Genomic DNA, 21,467 nt, shown 5'->3' with positions numbered 1-21,467 from the left:
TGACCGTATTGCCCAGGCTGGTCCTGACCTCTGCATGTTTTAAATTATAAATGATACTGTGAATCCCTGACTATAGCATTGGACAGATATAAGATGTCTTAGAATGGGAGAAAGAGAAAATTTACAGCTAGTCTGGTTGTGCAGAGTTGTGAATTGTAAGAAAAAAGTGGTTTTAAGACAAGAGTGAGTGGGATGGGGAAGCTGCTGTGCATCATTTCTTCACAGAGAAGATTCAGATAGCTAAACACAGTAGGCTCTGATTCAAAAAAACAAAAAACAAACAACAACAAAGATGACAAAAAATAAAAAGGAAGACCCAGTGATAACAAACAAAATTCATACAGAGGATCTTAAAAGAAACTTATTTATCTAGAGGTGAAATAATGGAAATGGAAGAGGAGCTATGAACTGGAGCTATGAACCCAGGAATGAGCCCTCGAGGCGGTTTCTTTAGGCTAGAAAGGAGAGATCACAAGAACCTTGGGATGAATCTCTGGAGAGCTTTTAAAGGCAGCTGAGCTTGGCTACTGAATGACATGAAACCCTAAAAATACAATAGGGATATCTCTTTCCAGGTCAGGAAATACCAATATGCCCCAACATATTTACAAAGAATGGATAGCTGAAAGTCCTTACTATCAGCTGGTAATAGCAGCAATGAGAGGAAAATACTAGGCTAGGCTGTGTTCTTCAGCCAGAAATGATCCCCTTTTTACCTCCAGATAATAACAGCAAAGGGAAACACATCTACCAGCACACTAGGAGTTACACATGGAGCTCCATTTTGTTTGTTTCAATGATTTAAACCAAAGAAAACAAGTACTCAGTGCTAGATTGGCATTTTCCTGGAACTAGAACTGCTCTTTCTTGCAGGGAAACCACTGCACATTCCAGGTGGGACTGAAATTTTTCTCCAGCCAGAGAGGTTAGCAGCAAGCATGGTCTTGAGTAACTAGAGTATCCAACCTTCCGGCCACAGTGAATGATTTAAGGATGGGCTTAATACCCACATCAGGACAATCAAGGCCTGTGAAGGTTTTTTTTTCAGTAGAAAATATCATCAAAAACTCTTTCTCCCAGGTTGACCAGTAGCTGTTTTTTTGTTTTGTTTTGTTTGTTTGTTTTCTATTTTGTGGCTGGAGAAAGAAGAGAAAATCCTGATGTGCTTTAAAAATCCCTGGATCTATTAATGCCTGAAGCCATTATCTTCGATCTTCCCAGTCATTTAAGCCAGATCGGATAGTTTCTGCCAGCTATGACTGAAAATGTACTGACTAATACATGTTGTGTTTTCTTGTATGCCACAGAAAAGAGTTTGTCAAAGAAGAGCCAGTACATATTTGGAAGACTCTGTAGTGAAGGGAGAAAATAAATTATACTCCCTCTTGACCCAAGGATGCTCAAATTCCTGAAAATTCTCATGATAGAAGAGCTTTCCCTGAACGAGTTCAGGACATTATGTAACAACAATAAGACTGGATGATCAAATATATGTATTTATTAAGTTCGTAAAAATCAAACAAATTTAAAACTGAGTAAAGATATTCTCGTTGATTTTTAAAGCAAGCTTTAGTATGATATTTTACATACAATATCCTATATACAATGTATATACAATGTATATATATATAATATATATATACTTAATGTATGTATACTATTACTTGCTTGCTGAAAATTTTTAGATTTCTCTGTCCCTTGCACTTCCATAAAGTGGTTGTAATTTTTTTTGCATTATTGCATTATTGCATACTAGTAAGTATTGAATCTAAGCCTCTTTCCAAATGTTCAACACTTTCTATGTTTAATGACTTTGAGTCAGTCATCCATGCCTAGATCCAAGATCTTTCCAATTATGCAGAACAATCTGGACACTTGAGATGGAAAAAGCTTCAGATGACCTTTGCAATTATTTCCCCATGTCTTCCCCAATACTGGTTTCAACAATCTTCACTCTTCCCCTGACATCCTCAGACCATAGCTCAAATTACCAAGATTTCTGGGCATGATTGCCCTTCTCATAAGCTCTAGAGTGCTTCTTTTTTTCTCTAGCTTCTATTTCTATTCTTGTTCTGACATCACTGAGGTCGTTTGGCAGTTTAGCTATCTACGGGCTGCTGGGAGGAGCTGATTTCTTGGGGTGCTGCCTTGAAGGCATCAGAAATTAATATATCTACCTCCTTCCCCTCATGCCTTAGATGTGTTTTGCCCAGTTTACATGAGACTCTATAAAAGGAATCTGAACAAATCGATGTCAAGTTTACTTAAAGGGAATCTCTGTTCTGTAATACAAAACATTAAGTTAATTAGGGAGATTTTGGTATTCAGGTGAATGATGGTGGCCTGAGTTCTTTGTACCATTTTAACGAAACAGACATTATTATAAAATTTGTGTCAAGAAGCTTCATTTTAAATTTGGTTTCACCCCATCTCCAGGAGCTACACAAATTACCCAGGTGCTTTTGTCAAGGCTCTCAGAACTCTTAAGAACCTTGAAGAACCTTAGCTCTGGTGCAGTAATGTGAAGATCTGGCATACCCCTCTGTATGGTGGCAGAAAACTAAAACAGTATAGAGCTAATTCCCTTCCCCTTGAAATTCACAGATCCTTCAGAAAATAGATATTTGATATTTGATATATTTAATGTTGTTTCTTGTTCTGCCTGTCTCTTTGGCCCTACTGCAGAAATTGTCACACTTTGATGGAAAATAAATTCTTTGAAGATAAAATCATCACCTAGGGAGCTTGTTACATGCAGATTTCTGAGCTCCCCTGCCATACATTCTAGATCAGTGGGTCTGAAGTAGGTCTAGGATTTAAATTCTTAACACGCTTCCCAGAAAAGTTATATTTTGAAAAACATTTCCACAGGGAGTAGAGCACTGAGCTGTGCCAGGACAGCATGGGGATTCTTGTATTCCCTGCCAAGCTCAGGTTGGAGATGGGATATCATACTTTCCTATTAGTGTGCTTCCAACAGGTTTGACCAAGATGGTCCCAACAGAAAGGGCCAATTACTTATGGATTCAGATTTCCCCCCATGTTTTACCTTTGACTCCTTAGCAAAAACATGATTTGCAACATAGAAAAAACATCTGGCAGGTTGGCAGTACAGTGTGTAATCTAGTTTTAGGCTAAGCAGAATTCAGATACAGCAGTAAGTATTTGTGGGCTGATGCCCAGTAATTACAGTAGGTGAGAAGAGTTCCACTCTGTTTTACTTGCTCATATTTTGTGGTCAAAATCAGATCATTTATCAGCATCATATATTTGTCCAGCACAATTTCTCTTCTCCACTCTGAGTTGACATTTTAATGGATTGTTTATAGACAACATGGCAGCAAGATGTAGGATGTTGATTCACTGTTAATTTATTTCAACTAGGAAGATTACCAAAGCAGCATATCTCTTTGGCATGGTTTGGCTCTGTCCCCACCCATATCTCACCTTGAATTATAATATTCCTCATGTGTTGTGGGAGAAACCCATTAAGAGGTCATTGAATCATAGGGGCAGGCTTTTCCCCTGCAATAGTGAATAAGTTTCATGGGATCTGATGGTTTTATAAAGGTGAGTTCCCCTGCGCATGACCTCTTGCCTGCTGCCATGTAAGACATCTCTTTGCCCTTCCTTCACCTGCTGCCATGATTGTGAGGCCTCCCTAGCCATCTGGACCTGTGAGTCCATTAAACTTGCTTCCTTCATAAATTACCCAGTCTCAGGTATGTCTTTATTACCAGCATGAAAATGGACTAATATACTCTCATTTGTTTTTACTTGTTTGTTTTTTGTCATTGTGAGCAACCTGGATAGATGGAGCTTTCCCTGCATTGTTCTCACCTGTCCTTTGACTGTCTGACTTTTCTTCCATAAAAGCTTTCATTTGGTACACTAGTTAACTTGGAATATAATATTTATTATTGCTAAAAGTTAGAGTAATTGAGCTAAGCTAGCAAACTCAAGACCCTCTTTTTTTCAAAAAGTCAAAGTGAATGTAAAATGTCCCAATTTTCCTTAGAAAAATAGCTTGATAAAGGTTGTGTAGCTAATTAAATCTCAATTTGCCTATTCAACACCTCAATTATTTTGTATTTTTATTTTTTTCCAAGGTCCCATAGAATCAGTTGGCTGGAAAAAAATTAGCAGAGAGAATTTTAAAATTCAAGTTGTAAGTAATAGCATTTGGCTTAGACGTGAAAGCTGAGCAGATAAATTGAAGCTGGTTACCCCTTCTCTAGAGAGAAATGGAGAAGGGCTAGTACATTACTAACTTTGCTATGGTATCTGAGTTTATTATATGTTTATGCTGCTGACTTCATTGACTTCATACAATGAAAATGTAGCAATAACGAGTTGCTCTTTAATCTACCGTATATGCTGTTTTCAACTTGGCAAGTAGCATTACTGCACAGTGAATATAGTCTGGAAAATGTGTTTGCAAATTGAATTTTTTAAAAAGAAATCACTCATTTTCTGGAGATAGTCAATTTTATTTATTTTTTTTTTGAGACGGAGTCTTGCTCTGTCACCCAGGCTGGAGTGCAGTGGCACGATCTTGGCTCACTGCAAGCTCCGCCTTCCAGGTTCACTCCATTCTCCTGCCTTAGCCTCCGAATAGCTGGGACTGCAGGAGCCTGCCCCCAAGCCCGGCTAATTTTGTTTTTATATTTTTAGTAGAGACGGGGTTTCACCGTGTTAGCTAGGACGGTCTCGATCTCCTGACCTCGTGATCTGCCCGCCTTGGCCTCCCAAAGTCCTGGGATTACAGGCATGAGCCACCACACCCAGCCGGCAATTTTTAAGAATAATTCTGTGGTGATCTTTTTAAAGGTGAAGCCAGAAATTTCTTTATAAATTCAAATTGTAATGTTTCCATTTAAGAATATTATTGGTTGCTATGTTATGGCATATAAGGGAGAAGAGAATGTAACCTAGCTATCAGGAGGCCTGCATTCCAATCCTGTTGCTCTTTCATTATTTTGCTCTAGAGTTGAGAGAATGGCATTAGAGGATCTTTGAAGATACTTTTACTTTTAGAATTCCAGGATTTCTGTTTCAAATTTTTAGTGACTGGCTTTGTTCAAAATAAAGCATTAACACTCAATAGATGGCAACATATCCTGAAGCTGCACCATCCGATACAGCAGCCACTAGCCACATGTGGCAATTGAGCACTTGAAATATGGCTGGTCTAAACTGAGAAGTGCTGTAAGTGTGAAGTGCATACTAGATTTCAAATGTTTGATAAAAAATTGTGAAATATCTCATGAATTAATAATTTTTATATTGATTATGTTACTGTGATATTGTTACTGGGGGGGTCCTTGCTCCCAGAGCTCCCAAGATGGTGGCGGGCCGCTTCAAAATGGCCACAGGCCACTTCCAAGATGGTGGCAAGCCTCATGTTCTCTGACCTGGGGTTCTTGGCCTCACAGATTCCAAGGAATGGAATCTTGGGCCATGCAGTGAGTGTTATAGCTCTATTAGAAGCCATGTGTCACAGAACAGAACCATGAAACCCAGTGACTAGTGTTCAGCTCGACTAGGATGAACCCAGGCACTTAGCCGTGCAGGAACAATGGCAAGTCTTTAGCCAGATAGGGAGCAGCAATGGGCGCCTCGCTGCATCAGGAGCACAGTGGACACCCTGCCAGATCCAGAGGGATGGAAGTCAGTGGCAGGTCTGCAACGGTGGCAAACAGCAGTGGTGGACAGCGAGCGAAAGCTCAGCTCAGGCTGTAACAAACATGGACCAGAAGAGTGCAGTTGCAAGATTTAATAGAGTGAAAACAGAGCTCTCATACAAAGGGAGCAGACCCAAAGAGGGTAGCGATTGCCCCCTTGAATGCCTGGGTTTATATCCCAATCATTGTCCCTCCTGCTGTGCTCTCAGGCAACAGATGATTGGCTATTTCTTTCTTTTTTTTTTTTTTTTAATACTTTAAGTTCTAGGATTCATACCCAGAACAAAGTGCAGGTTTGTTACATATGTATACATATGCCATGTTGGTGTGCTGCACCCATCAACTCATCATTTACATTAGGTATATCTCCTAATGCTTTCCCTTCCCCCTCCCCCCACCCCACAACAGGCCTCGGTGTGTGATGTTCCCCTTCCTGTGTCCATGTGTTCTCATTTTTCAATTCCCACCTATGAGTGAGAACATGTGGTGTTTGGTTTTTTGTTCTTGCGATAGTTTGCTGAGAATGATGGTTTCCAGCTTCATCCGTGTCCCTACAAAGGACATGAACGCATCCCTTTTTATGGCTGCATAGTATTCCATGGTGTATATGTGCCACATTTTCTTAATGCAGTCTATCATTAATGGACATTTGGGTTGGTTCCCAGTCTTTGCTATTGTGAATAGTGCCGCAATAAACATACATGTGCATGTGCCTTTATAGCAGCATGATTTATAATCCTTTGGGTATATACCCAGTAATGGGATGGCTGGGTCAAATGGTGTTTCTAGTTCTAGATCCTTGAGGAATTGTCACACTGTCTTCCACAATGGTTGAACTAGTTTACAGTCCCACCAACAGTGTAAAAGTGTTCCTATTTCTCCACATCCTCTCCAGCACCTGTTGTTTCCTGACTTTTTAATGATGGCCATTCTAACTGGTGTGAGATGGTATCTTACTGTGGTTTTGATTTGCATTTCTCTGATGGCCAGTGATGATGAGCATTTTTTTCATGTGTCTGTTGGCTGTATAAATGTCTTCTTTTGAGAAGTGTCTGTTCATGTCCTTCGCCCACTTGTTGATGGGGTTTTTTTTTCTTGTAAATTTGTTTGAGTTCTTTGTAGATTCTAGATATTAGCCCTTTGTCAGATGAGTAGATTGCAAACATTTTCTCCCATTCTGTAGGTTGCCTGTTCACTTGATGGTAGTTTCTTTTGCTGTGTAGAAGCTCTTTAGTTTAATTAGATCCCATTTGTCAATTTTGGCTTTTGTTGCCATTGCTTTTGGTGTTATAGACATGAAGTCCTTGCCCACGCCTATGTCCTGAATGGTATTGCCTAGGTTTTCTTCTAGGGTTTTTATGGTTTTAGGTCTAACATTTAAGTCGTTAACCCATCTTGAATTAATTTTTTTATAAGGTATAAGGAAGGGATCCAGTTTCAGCTTTCTACATATGGCTAGCCAGTTTTCCCAGCACCATTTATTAAATAGGGAATCCTTTCCCCATTTCTTGTTTTTGTCAGGTTTGTCAAAGATCAGATGGTTGTAGATGTGTGGTATTATTTCTGAGGGCTCTGTTCTGTTCCATTGGTCTATATCTCTGTTTTGGTACCAGTACCATGCTGTTTTGGTTACTGTAGCCTTGTAGTATAGTTTGAAGTCAGGTAGCATGATGCCTCCAGCTTTGTTCTTTTTGCTTAGGATTGTCTTGGCAATGCAGGCTCTTTTTTGGTTCCATAAGAACTTTAAAGTAGTTTTTTCCAATTCTGTGAAGAAAGTGATTGGTAGCTTGATGGGGATGGCATTGAATCTATAAATTACCTTGGGCAGTAAAGCTATTTATGACAAACGCATAGCCAATATCATACTGAATGAGCAAAAACTGGAAGCATTCCCTTTGAAAACTGGCACAAGACAGGGATGCCCTCTCTCACCACTCCTATTCAACATAGTGTTGGAAGTTCTGGCCAGGGCAATCAGGCAGGAGAGAGAAATAAAGGGTATTCCACTAGGAACAGAGGAAGTCAGATTGTCCCTGTTTGCAGATGACATGATTGTATATTTAGAAAACCCCATTGTCTCAACCCAAAATCTCCTTAAGCTGATAAGTAACTTCAGCAGAGTCTCAGGATACAAAATCAATGTACAAAAATCACAAGCATTCTTATACACCAATAACAAACAGAGAGCCAAATAATGAGTGGACTCCCATTCACAATTGCTTCAAAGAGAAAAAAATACCTAGGAATCCAACTTACAAGGGATGTGAAGGACCTCTTCAAGGAGAACTACAAACCACTGCTCAACGAAATAAAAGAGGATACAAACAAATGGAACATTCCATGCTTATGGATAGGATGATTGGCTGTTTCTTTACCTCCTGTTTTTGCCTAATTAGCATTTTAGTGAGCTCTCCTTACTATCTGATTGGTCGGGTGTGAGCTAAGTTGCAAGCCCTGTGTCTAAAGGTGGAGTCAGTCACCTTCCCAACTAGGCTTAGGGAATCTTAGTCGGCCTAGGAAATCTAGCTAGTCCTGTCTCTCAATATTATCTTGGATATACTGGATTCAATAAAACATATCGAAATGAATGCCATGCGTTTCTTTCTTATTTTAAATGTAAACATTTTATTTTATTTAACTTTTATTTTAGATTTAGGGCATACATATGTGCAGGCTTGTTACAAAGGTATGTTGTGTGATGCTGAGATTTGATGTACAATGGAACCCATCACCCAGGTAGTGAGCATAGTACCGAATAGGTAGCTTTTCAAACCTTGTCCCCCTCCCACCCTCCCCATTCTTGTATTTCTCAGTGTCTGTTGTTCCCATATTTATGTCTATGTGTGCCCAGTGTGTAAACATTTTACATTTAAATAATTTAAATTTAAGCAATTAATAAGAATCTGGTAAAAAATCTAATAAATAGAAAATTTAAACTTACTTATGGCTTACATTATAATTTTATTGGGCAGTGCTACTCTAAAGGGACGGCACATCCTACAGAGGACCTCTCCTAAAGAGCAGAGAACTTTTCGTTACTGGTGTTGTTCAAGAAAAGCCTTGATGATGTGGAAGAGATTCTTCGAAGGTAAGATGAAAGCATTATTTCTCAAAGTACAGTTCCCAGAACACTAGTCCTGTGAGATACATCACCACAGTCAAGCAAGTTTAGGCAACACTGTACTACTAACCTCCTCTTCCTGATTCCCGACACTCATTAGCATAGTGAAAGCTCAAAGAAGTTACACTGTAGTGAAACTTACTTTCCTTGAATTAATCCACTTTGTTTTTCCAAATTCGTTTGAAAAAAAAAATCCTTTTAAAAATATATTAACGATACCTAACAGCAGCCTATAGAATAAAGAAAGTCACTTTGAAAAATGCTGGTAAATTAGATAATTACTAAGTCCCTTTTGTCTGTTGTATGTTTATAGGCAATTTATAAGAACTCATTCTAGGGATTAGGTGTAACTGCTTCTGTGTATACATGCTTCTATTCTAAAGAATCTTTCCCCTATTCTTTGTAAAATGTTTTCCTTCACTTTTCTAAGCGACTTGAAATATCATCAGTTGGATGTATTTGTGTTATCAACCACCATGTTGAAAAAATTCCTAACTTGCCCTACTCTTCAAAGAAGGTATAAAACCAAGAGTTCAAGGAGGGGCTACTGCAATGTGTGAGAGAGATATAGAAGGATAGGCGAGGGGATGCTAAAAAGACACCTGCCCTTTTTTGAAATGTTATGGTTAGTGTATTCCCTATCAGGAAAAGTGCTGTGTTGTGGGTTAAATTGGTTGCTATGCTGGGGAGCCTAAATATGATTTATAACTTTGTTTTCCAGGGAAATTGCATTGAGCATTCCAAAAAGCCAATTTACAAGCAAATGTTAGGAGCATAAATTGTAAGTTAGACACTACTGATGTATATATAGATTGACTCAGAACCTCAGGGAATAGAAGCAATCAATATCCTGTGCATTGCTTCAATGCACGATCTTGCTTTTCGCAATAAGCTCTTTGCTTCTTCAAACAGCAAGAAGATGGAAAGATAGAACAAAAGTTTTTATAATGGTATTTGCAGGATCTCATAAATTATAAAGTAACATCAACAATCAAGAAGCCCTCATCAAGAATTTCCCTGGATTACAAACAATGAGGTTTTATTCTTTTTTTTTTTTTTTTTTTTTTTTTTTGGGATGGAGTTGCGCTCTTGTTGCCCAGGCTGGAGTGCAATGGTGCGATCTCGGCTCACTGCAACCTCCGTCTCCCAGGTTCAGGTGATTCTCCTGCCTCAGCCTCCCAAGTAGCTGGGATTGCAGGCACCTGCCACCACGCCCGGCTCATATTTTTTTGTATTTTTAGTAGAGATGAGGTTTCGCCATGTCAGCCAGTCTCGTCTCTAACTCCTGACCTCAGGTGATCTACCTGCCTCGGCCTCCTGAAGTCCTGGGATTACAGGCGTGAGCCACTGAGTCCGGCCAAGGTTTTATTCTTAAAGATACTCCTTCATAAAATAAACCAAGTTATTTTTTTCTCATAGAATATATAAGAGTAGATAGACATACACATATGCGAGCAGCCCAAACTTACAAAGCCTCAAACATCCATCTGCAGTTCTTAAGGAAAAATACATTTATTGGATTCACAAGGCATTAAATTACACATTGACTTGCAGTGGGTGTTTATTGATTGGACCTACTTCAGGTCAGGGAGCCTGAAATAGGGCAAAAGCAAGGAGAATTTAAATGAAACTATTATTTTAAAATAAAATATTTATACTTTATTAAAACTGAAAAATATATTAAATATAAACCCATGCTGAGATGTGGAACATTTGTTTTAAACGGTTTCAGAAAGTTTCTCTTTGACCTGCCTTCTTTGCTGAATGTGCAAATGAAAGATATGTTTCGTTTTCTAATTTGCATTACGGAGATAATGATTTATGTACAGTAAGTAAACCACTTTTCGATGAGTCTTAACAGATATATATGGTCATTTAACCACTGCTACTATCATTCCTTCGGATTCCTCTGTAGTCCATTCCTGCCCATTATCTACGGCCTCTGGCAAACACAGATCTGCTTTTACTGTAGTTTTGCCTTTTCCAGTTTTGTACAAATGAAACCTTATCTTATAATACTTATGTAGTATCTTGTGTTTGACTTCTTTTACTTAGCATAATGCATTGAGATTCATCTAGTAGTTTGATCTTTTTTAAAAAAAAATTGTTTAGTAGTATTTCTTGAATGAGATGTACCATAATTTGTTTATTCATTCACCCATGATGGAAAACTGAGTTGTGGCTAGTTTTTGGTGATTATGAATAAAGCTGCTGTAAACGTCAACAGACACATCTTTATGTGGACATAGATTTTTATTTCTCTTGGAACATATTTAGTAATAGAATTGCTGGATTGTATGTGAAGTTTATATGCTTAACTTTAGAATTAACTGCCAAACTGTTTTCCTAAATGGTTGTTCCATTTTATATTCATACTGGCAAAGTATGAGAGTTCCAGGATGCGGACATCGTCACAGAGGTGTATTGCATCTTTTTGAATTTTAGGCATCATAATGGTTGCATACTGATAATATATTGTGGTTTTTAATTAGCATTACATTAACGGCTAATGACGTTGAGCATCTTTTCATGTAATTATCTTTTGCATATATTTTTAGTGAATTATGTATTCAAAACTTTTGCTCAAATTTTAAACTTGTCATTTTTAAACTTTTAACTCAATTTAATTTTCCTATTATTGGGTTTTAAGAATTCTTTACGTATTCTAGAAATAGATCCTTCGTAAGATAAATGTTTTCCATGTACCTTTTCCTAGTCAGGCCTACTGCTGCATATTCTTAACATCCTTTAAAGTAATACACTTTTAATTTTGCTTTTAAGATGTGTTATTTGTGTTTGATGTTAAAAATTTATACCTAAGCCAAGGTCCTAAGGATTTTTTCCCTGTTTTCTTGTGAAAGTGTTTTAGTTTAGCTGTTACATGTAGGTAAATGATCCACTCAGAATTAACTTTTGTATATGGTTTGAGGTATGGGTTGAGGTTTATTTGTTTATTTTGCATATGGCTATTCAATTATCACAGCACAATTTGTTGAAGAAAATATCCTTTCCCCATGGAATTACCTTGGTACATTTGTCAAAAATCAATGGGCCATCTAAGTGTAGCTCTATTTTTTTGTCTTTCTATTCTGTCCTATAGAACTATATATCTAACCTTACACCAATAACAGACTATCTTGACTAGTGTAGCTTTATTAAAAGTATGAAAATCAGGTAGTATAAGCTCTCTAATTTTTTAATCCTTTTCAAAATTGTTTTAACTATTCTAGATCCTTTTAATTTAAATATTCGTTTTAGAATTAGCTTGTTAATTTGACAAAATAGCCTGCTGGGATTTTGACTTGGGGTTTATTGAATGTAAAAATCAAAATGGGGAGAGCTGACATCTTAACAATGTTGAGTCATCCTAACCATGGACACAGTATGTCTCTCCATGGATTTAGAACTTTAATTTCTCTAGGCAATATTTCATAGTTTCCAGGGTACAGGTCTTGCACATATTTTGTAAAATTTATTCCTAAATATTATATGTATATGGGTATTATTGTAAATAGATTTTAAAAATAATTTTATAATTGTATGCTGCTAGTATGTAGAAATGCAGTTGATTTTGGGGTACTACCTTTATACAACTAATTTTGCTAAACTCATTTATTAGTTCTAGTAGTTTTTCTTTAAAGATCCCTTAGGCATTATCTGTATAGATGATCATGTCATCCACAAATAAAACAATTTACTTCTCCATTCCCTTGATTTGTTGTGCTGTCTAGAACCTCCGTATAATGTTGAATAGAAGTGGTGAGAGCTTATATCCTTGTTCCCTTTCTTAGGGGGAAAGTTTTTAGTCTTTTACCTTTAAGTATGATGTAGGAATTTTGAAGATACACTTTTTTGGAGTTAGGAAGATCTCTTCTATTTTCAGTTTGCTGAGAGATTTTTTGTTTTTTGAGTTTTCAGATCAGGAATTTGGTATTGAATTCATCAAATTATTTTTATGAATAAGTTGAAATTATTATATATTTGTTATATTTTAATCTGTTAGAATTGTGAGTTACATTAATTAATTCTTGAATATTAAATTAACCTTGCAATTCCTGGTATAAACTCTCTTGGTCATGATATATTATGATATGTGTGTGAATGTGTGTGTTTGTGTGTGTGTGTGTGCATTCATCTGCTAAAACTTTGATAAAGATTTTTGTGTTCATGTTCAAGAGAAATATTAGCCTGCAGTTTTTTAAAAATAATATGGCTTTTCTTGCTTTGGTGTTAGAGTAATGCTGATATCAGTATAATATGTTGATTTGTACTGGACTTTTTTTCTTCTCTAATATAAGATGTTAGTGTAATTAATTTTATTCTAGCACAGCTTTGGCTGGGTCCCGCAAATTTTGATATTCAGTGTTTCTACATTCATTTTGTTCAAAACATTTTCTGACTTCCCAATTGATTTCTTCTGCGATTCATGAATTATTTATATGTTATTTAATTTCTCAATATTTGGTTATTTCTCAATTATCATTTTGTTGACTATAGATACTTTAATTCTTTTAAAGTCAGAGAACATTCTTTAAGGTATAAATTATTTTAACTTTATTTAAACTTATTGCCCAGCATAATCTAGCTTGATAAATGTGTACACCTGAAAAAAATGTACTCTGCTTTTGTTCAGTTGGAGTGTTCTGTAAATATCACATCAGTTTGATTGATAGTTTTGTTTATGTGTTCTATAGCTTTACTATTTCTTAAAATCTATTTATTCTATCAATTACTGAGAGAAGACTTGAAATATTCAATTATATATTTGTTTATAATTTCATTTCTATCTTTTTTTATGTGTTTTAAAGCTGTGTTATAGGTGCACACATTTAAAAGTGTTATGTCTTTTTCAGTTGACCTCTTTATCTTTAGGAAAGGTTTCTTTTGGTTCCTGTTAATTTCCTTGTTCTGACATCTATCTTGTCCAGTATTCATATGGTTATTCTGACTTTCTTTAATTAGTGTTTAGTATATATTTCAGACTGTTGTATTTTTAATCTATTGTATCTTTTTGTTTAATAAGAATTTCTTGTGGACAGAATGTAGGTTGTTCTTGCTTTATCCAATTAGAAAATCTATGATTTTTAATTAGAGTGTTTACAACAATCATATTTAGTAAATTCATAGATATAATTGAATTTTCTTCTTTTAATCCAATCTGTTCTTTTTTCTTTATCTTCTCCTGATTTTTTATTAGAATAATTGAGTATGTCTTATGATTCCATTTTATATACACTATTGGCTTTTTAGCTACATCTCTTTGTTTTAGTTTTACGTGGTTGCCCTAAACTTTACAACATATTCATGTAACTTATTATCACTGCCTATCTCAAAATAATGTTATGATATTTTACATATAGTTTCAGAAACTTAAAATCTATTCCCACCCTTCCTTGGTGTTAATGTTATTATATATTTTGCCCTAAAAATGTCCTTTAACCTTTCTGGCATTACAGACTGGCTGGTGATAAATTCTCCTAGATCTTTTATCATTATTTTACCTTTATTATTGAAATATATTTTCACTTGGAATAGAATAGTAAGTTGACATTTCTTTTCCTTCTATTTTAAATATTTCATTCCAATGACTTCTGGCTTGCATAGTTTTGAAAGTAAAGTTGGCTGTCATTCTTGTCTTTGTTTTGCTGTACTTAATGTGTCTAATTTCCCCATTGGCTGCTTTTTTTTTTTTTCCTTTTATTTTTTTCTTTGAGATGGAGTCTCATTCTGTCACCCAGGTTGGAGTGCAGTGGCATGGTCTTGGCTCCCTGCAGCCTCTGCCTCCCAGGTCCAAGTGATTCTCCTGCCTCAGCCTCCTGAGTAGCTGGGATTAGAGGTGCCCACCATCATGTCCGGCTAATTTTTTGTATTTTCAGTAGACACAGGGTTTCACCATGTTGGTCAGGCTAGTCTCAAACTCCTGACCTCAGGTAATCTTCCCACATTGGCATCCCAAAGGGCTGGGATTACAGGCATGAGCCATTGTGCCCGGCCCCCACTGGCTGCTTTTAAGATTTTATCATAGTTTTGTAGTAACTTGATTTTGATGTATCATGATATTGTTTTCTTTGTTTTTTACTCCTTAGGGTCTTTTGAGTTTCTTGGATTTGAGGGTTTATAATATGGATTTTTTCAGCTATTATTTGTTCATTTTTTTTTGGTCCCACCATCCTCTTCTCTACTTCTGGGAGTCCAATTATATACCTATGTGTTAGACTGCTTGGTTTTATCCCAGAAATCACTGATGATGTGTTCATTTTTATCTCTTTAGTCTTTCTTCCTCTCTTTTTTTCATTTGGATTGTTTCTATCACTATGTCATCAAGCTGACTGGTCAATTTTTCAGAGTCTAATCTGATGTAAATGCTACACAGTGTATTATTATTTCAGATATTGTATTTTCTATCTCTAGAGATTACATTCGGGTCTTGTTTATAACTTATATTTCTGTCTTCACACACTATGTTTGTATCTTTCCCTACCTTCTTGAACATATGGAGCATATACATATAATGGCTGTATTAATTTTTTTTGTTTGCTAATGCTAGCATTTGTCATGTTTTTGTCTGTTTCTATTGATTGACTGATTTTTATTCTATTTATGGATTATATTTTCCTGCTTCTTTGCCATAGTAATTTTTGACTGGATGCCAGCCACTGTAATTTTTATCTTATCAGGCACAAGATTTTACTATTTTTGTATAGTGTGTTGGATTTTTTTCCAGCACAAAATCAAGTTACTTGGACTCAGTTCGATCAATTTAAGGCTGCCTTTTATGCTGTGTTAGAGCAGTTACTTAGCATCCTGGTCTGGTGCTAATTTGGACTCACAATTCACACAATGTCCTAATGTCCTGTGTATAAACACAGTGTCCAAGATCCTGTTTATTACTTGTATATTACATGGTATTTTCAATAGTACAAACTATTCTCAGCCTTATTTATGATCCCCCCAAAATTTGACCTACTGCTTTTCTGCACTTCTTGCTTCATCCATGGGTAGCATCCTCTTACCAAGTGATCCATACTAAGCCAAAGACTAAAAGGAACTCTTTTGTACATCTATGGAATTTTCTCTCTGTTAAGTTTCCTTTTTTCAGACATTGTATCCCACAGATTCTTATAAACTTGACCTCCCCCAATTCTGATTTTTGTCTTTTCAACTCAATGAGAAAATCAAGTTCTGCGGGGTTTTTTTTTTTTTGTTGTTGTTGTTTGTTTGTTTGACAGAGTCTCACTCTGTCACCCAGGCTGGAGTGTAGTGGCATGATCTGGGCTAACTACAATCTCAGCCTCCTGGGCTCAAGCGATTCTCCTGCCTCAGCCTCAGCAGTAGCTGGGATTACAGGCATACACCACCATGCCCAGCTAATTTTTGTGTTTTCAGTAGAGATGGGGTTTTGTCATGTTGCCCCGGCTAGTCTTGAACTCTTGGGCTCAAGTGATTCACCGGCCTTGTCCTCCCAAAGCGCTGAGATTACAGGCATGAGCCACCATGCCCAGGCTGTTCTTTCTCTTTCTTTCTTTTCTTTCTTTCTTTTCTTTTCTTTTCTTTCTCTTTCTTTCCTTCTTTCTTTCTTTTCTTTCTTTCTTTCTTTCTTTCTTTCTTTCTTTCTTTTCTTTCTTTCTTTTCTTTCTCTCCTTCCTTCCTTTTCTTTCTTCTTTCTTTCTTTTCTTTCTTTCTTTTTCTTTCTTTCTCCTTCCTTCCTTCCTTCTTTCCTTCTCTTTCCCTTTTTTCTTTCTTCTTTCTCTTTTTTTCTCTTTCATTTCTTTCTCTCACTCTCTTTCTTTCCTTTTTATTTTTAACTGTATTGCTTCTTGGAACCTGTCACTTGGCAGTAAGCTGAAGCATTCATAGGGTTTACATCATTTCTTTCCCTCCTTTTAGGGATCAATGCACTGTATTGCTTGTTGTTCAATATCTGAAAACTATTGTTCTGTATATTTTATCTGAATTTTTTTCTAGTTGTTTAATATATAAGAGTAAATCTGGCCCCTGTTATTCCATAATGGCCAAGTGATGCTATGCTTTTAATACAGAAAATAAAACACTGTCTCTACTTTTTACAAAGTGAATCTTGCTTCCTCGGCATTCATAAGAATGAAGCTCAGCTTCTAACCAACTAATAGTATTAACTTATTTATAATCTTACATTTGCGGAGAAGCCTAGGGCATGAGAGAAATAACCAATTTATATTTGTACAGTCTCATGCTCTTCTGTAATTAGTGGTTGAAACTTATGCCAGTGGTTGTTTGGTTTTTAATGTTTGGATTTGTATTCACATACCTAGGGTAGTTTCTAGTGTTGGTGACTGTGTGTTTGACTTAGTTTTTTGACTTAAGAATGACATCCATGTATTTCACTATGTTTCCTTATGAGCTTATTTTTAATAGGAATTGGTTGAACTATATTTCCAAGTATAGATATGAGAGAATCAAAGTGACTAATTCTAGAAGATAACAGTATTTCAAAAATAATTTTTATCTGCTTCCATGTCCCCTACATTGTCTAAAAAGACTTTACTGAAAATGAATCATAGCTAAGTTTACCAATTTGATTCTTTAGTAGGTAGTTGCTTGCAGGAATAGGAATTTTTGACTTTCTTCCCTCCTGCCCATTCATTTAAAAAAAAATTATTCCCTTTTGTTCTCTTTCCCCTTTTCCCCTAAAAATGAGATATGTGGTCCTCTAAACTCCTTTTCATTAATTACCACACTTACCATCACTGTTCAAGTCTCTATATTTTGATTCCATGCTATTTCCTTTGCCTAGAATATCTTTACCATATTTCTTTCTTGGATAACTCTCATGTATACTTTAAGGCTCAGATCAGTCACCATCAAATAGACTAATTTGTATCAATTTATGTGTCCAACATGTATAAAGATTTGTAATGAGTGAAGAAAAACATAATTAAAGTGAATTATCTGCTTCAGTATCTTCCCCACCACAGCTCAAGGATAAGAAGTATATAATGGTTAATAATGCGAGGTCTAGAATCCAACTTTTTGACTCTTTGGGTTTAAATCCTGGTTCTACACACTAAATAGCTATGCGAAATTGGCTTTACTACATTTTCCCCCTTGTGACTCAATGTCTTTATCTCTACAATTGTGCTTACAGTACTAGTCCTGCACAGAGTGATTGTGAAGATTTGATAATACATAAAGTATCTAAAATAGCACCTAAAGACTCCAAAAGCAGCTAGTTTAATCAACAGGAGCTAATTTTTTTATATCAGGCTCACTGATTTGTCAATTTTGCAATTCAGTTGTCCCCTTGAGTCTTCCTTCAAATTATAAATGTTTCATGTTATCACAAGAAAGATTACCCAAATATGACAGAATGAGAAAATTATGCTTTTTATTATAGTCACATAAAATAAAGTCAGTTACATCAAGTTGTCCAAATGCATTGGTGAATTAATGCCTCTAACGCTTACAAATTTTTATACATATATCTATGCATTTATAAATACATACATATGTAAAAGATATATATTTTCTACTAAAATAAAGTACCCAAATCTTGATATATATAGGGGTATAATGGGGGAGAAAAGAATCATAAAGTTTTGTCAGTTGTAGACTGTACTTTCAGAATATAAGAATCTGTTTTAGACACATTTATTCAGCTGTAATGAACTTTAATCACCCATTCTTTTCTGAATTCTCCTAAGTGAGTTAATGTATCCAAAATATCAAAACAAGTCATGTGGTAAACTTAATGAATCAGAGGCTAATTTTTCTTACTGTACCTGGCTCAAAGTCTAGACTTCCCAATGGAGGCATGGTTAAGCTCCATTCTTAATTTGCTTGTTTTTTGGACTGTGGTTTTTCTGCTAAGGTGATAAACAAATCAGATGTCTCTAATTCTACATCTTTTACTAGCATTCAATAAAGTCAGGGTTTGGTGAAAAGATTTCCAATGTTTTTATATCACCCTGACTTGATGAAAAAAGGCCCAGCAGGATGTGAATTTTGTGTCCTATTGCCTTTGTTATAGTGAAAATATTGTTTGAGCCAAGGAAGGAGAATTAGGGTGTAATGATCAATAGATCATTGATAGAACCAACTCAAATTGAAATGAATTCTCTGTTATAGTGAAAAACATTAGTGAGAAGATGCTTGAACTTAAGAACAAAATAAAATTTTAAAGAAGACCTAGATGATATTAGATAATTCAGAAAATCCTCACTTCAAACAGAAACTAGAGTTCCTTCTATTTTCTGTTCCAATAGCTCAGCTTATTCTGTGTTTTTACTGTATTTTCTGCTATCTTAGACTTTTAAGACAATTATTTGTAGTATCTGACAAGAAATTGAATTTTTAAATGCCTTTGAAAAAACTTCAACCTACTTAAGCAAGGTGAAGATGCCTAAAAATAGCTTAACATAAACCAGTCATTTCAGAATCTCTGGTGATTACATGTTCAAATGCCATTAGAGTGTATCTTATTCAAGCAGGAAAGGAGGAAGTTGTTAGCACTGAAATTGCATAAAACACACTAAAACTTCCCATGCTAAAACCTATGAGAGGTTGGAAACAATGGGAAGCCCAGACATATCTCAGAATCAAAACAAAGAATGCAATATTTTGTTTTATTTTTGAAAGGGGAACAGAAGGGGAAGAGTATTTCCAATTACTTGGTCCACCTCAGCTGGGCTGCCTAACTACTGATTTTGGTGAGCATCTTGTTAATGGCTTGCTTGACATGCGTGGTGGAGCTGCGTCGCCTCGTCTTGCCCTGCACCATCCTCCGGCGACGCACCTCTCGACACAACTCATAGAATATCTCTGTGATGTTCCCTTCTCCAGTGCAGGCAGAACACTCATAAAAAGCACAAGCCAGTTCTGTGGCCAGCTTCTCTCCTTCTTCTGTGCTAACCTGTCTGGAGTGGTCCAAGTCAGCTTTGTTTCCAACCAAGACGAGAGTCACATTCTTGGGCTTTTTGATCTCATCTAGGATGTTCTTAAGTGGCAGCACTTCCTCAAAACTTCCTCGGTCAGTAATGTCGTAGACCAGCACAAAGCCTTCCCCCCATCGCATGTGCCCTTCCCTCTGAATGGTATCTTCCTGTTGGCAAAGAAAAATGGCAGTCAAGAGACCTGGAAATAATCAAAATACATGGATGCTGGTAATGCTGATAGTAATCCCTAAATTACTATTCTTTATATGCAAAGTCATTAAAAAGTTGTGGTATTCTAATTGTACAAACCTTCTGAATAAGTTTTAAATACAGTCATTACTTATTCATCTCAACATATTTCAGGGAACTGAGTATTTTCTAATTTAATAGATTTTAACTTTCTGCTTTTAATTTTTTTCTTGCCATATCATTAAATCTGTAATCCTAAAAACTAAAAAGAAATTATAATCTTAGTTGAGCACATCACTTTTGAGACTTTTCATCACAATTAAGGACTTAGCAATTTTTTAACAGACAAGTAGCCCCATCCCACATTTTAAGTATCATAATTAGAGTCAAAATTTAGCAAGATGCCATTTTGGTTTATTTATTACTTTTTTGGTTTGTTGTTTGTTTTAATTTTCTCTTTCTTCAGATTATAGACAATTAGCCTCCAGAAAAACTGTGACAAACTATTTAGAGAATCCAACTCTATGCTAAAGGATTTGGCTTTTTTTTTCTTTTCCTATCTCAGAGCCCCCAAAATGTCATGTAGTACCAATGATAGAAACTCTATTGAAGTGATTCTCAAAGTGGGTTATCACTCCTTCATAGGAAAGTGGCAAGCATGATTTGAAAAAGCATTGCTTTCCCAGGTTCAAATTACTTCTGGAGGCATGCATTTCCCTGCTGCCTGTCTTCAGAATCAGTGCTCTGTGAAGGTCAGAGAATAAGTAGGTGGTGATGAGATGGAAAAGTGGGTAATTCATTTCAAGAACATTTCTTGGTTTTAACACTTTGATTCAAGTCTTTTTGGGGGTCACGGGTCATTGATAAAGTACCATGGAAAACTTCAGCTTTCTGTCATTCCAGTGGCCATTTCTTTCTTTTCTTTTCTTTTTTTTTTCTGAGACGGAGTCTCGCTCTGTCGCCCAGGCTGGAGTACAGTGGCGCGATCTTGGCTCACTGCAAGCTCCGCCTCCCAGGTTCACGCCATTCTCCTGCCTCAGCCTCCCCAGCAGCTGGGACTACAGGCGCCCACCACCATGCCTGGCTAATTTTTTGTATTTTTAGTAGAGACAGGATTTCACAGTGTTAGCCAGGATGGTCTCGATCTCCTGACCTTGTGATCTGCCAGCCTCAGCCTCCCAAAGTGCTGGGATTACAGGTGTGAGCCATTGCGCCCAGCCAGTGGTCATTTCTGTACCTGGAAACTAAACCTATCTATGAACCCTTTTGTAATCTCAGAAGTGACTGACCTAATACCAAATATTACAAGAAAGACATCTAACATAAAGTATTCTGAAACAAACTTATATGACATCATGCAAGTTTAGAATACAATATATACTAAATCTCTTTCTTAAAGACTCACACACAAGCATGTTAGAGGCTCTAAGAATTCTTTCAGTAAAGACACCTGTTTAGCTTCATTTGAGCATTTCAAAACACATTTGACCATGAAAACTTATTAATATCTTGCTATGCCACAAAATATAGGTGAGAGAGTCTAACCTAGATGATATATGAATA

The 21,467-nt window shown here is 36.3% G+C and overlaps 1 protein-coding gene across 4 annotated transcripts in view; it reads right to left on the bottom strand.

Moving 5' to 3' along the window:
* Nucleotides 1–18,152: 18,152 nt before the first annotated feature.
* RERG (RAS like estrogen regulated growth inhibitor) overlaps nucleotides 18,153–21,467 on the bottom strand; it is a 129,982-nt gene continuing 126,667 nt past the window's right edge. For all 4 annotated transcript variants that reach the window (XM_055280563.2, XM_055280561.2, XM_055280565.2 and 1 more), the window contains one exon: nucleotides 18,153–19,882. In XM_055280563.2, coding sequence (XP_055136538.1) covers nucleotides 19,475–19,882 — 408 coding nt within the window. In that variant the 3' untranslated portion in view covers nucleotides 18,153–19,474. The remainder of the gene's footprint in view (nucleotides 19,883–21,467) is intronic.

The sequence above is a fragment of the Symphalangus syndactylus genome, chromosome 5 (genome assembly GCF_028878055.3).
Source record: "Symphalangus syndactylus isolate Jambi chromosome 5, NHGRI_mSymSyn1-v2.1_pri, whole genome shotgun sequence".
Lineage (NCBI taxonomy): Eukaryota > Metazoa > Chordata > Mammalia > Primates > Hylobatidae > Symphalangus > Symphalangus syndactylus.
This window is presented reverse-complemented; position numbering and strand designations above follow the sequence as displayed.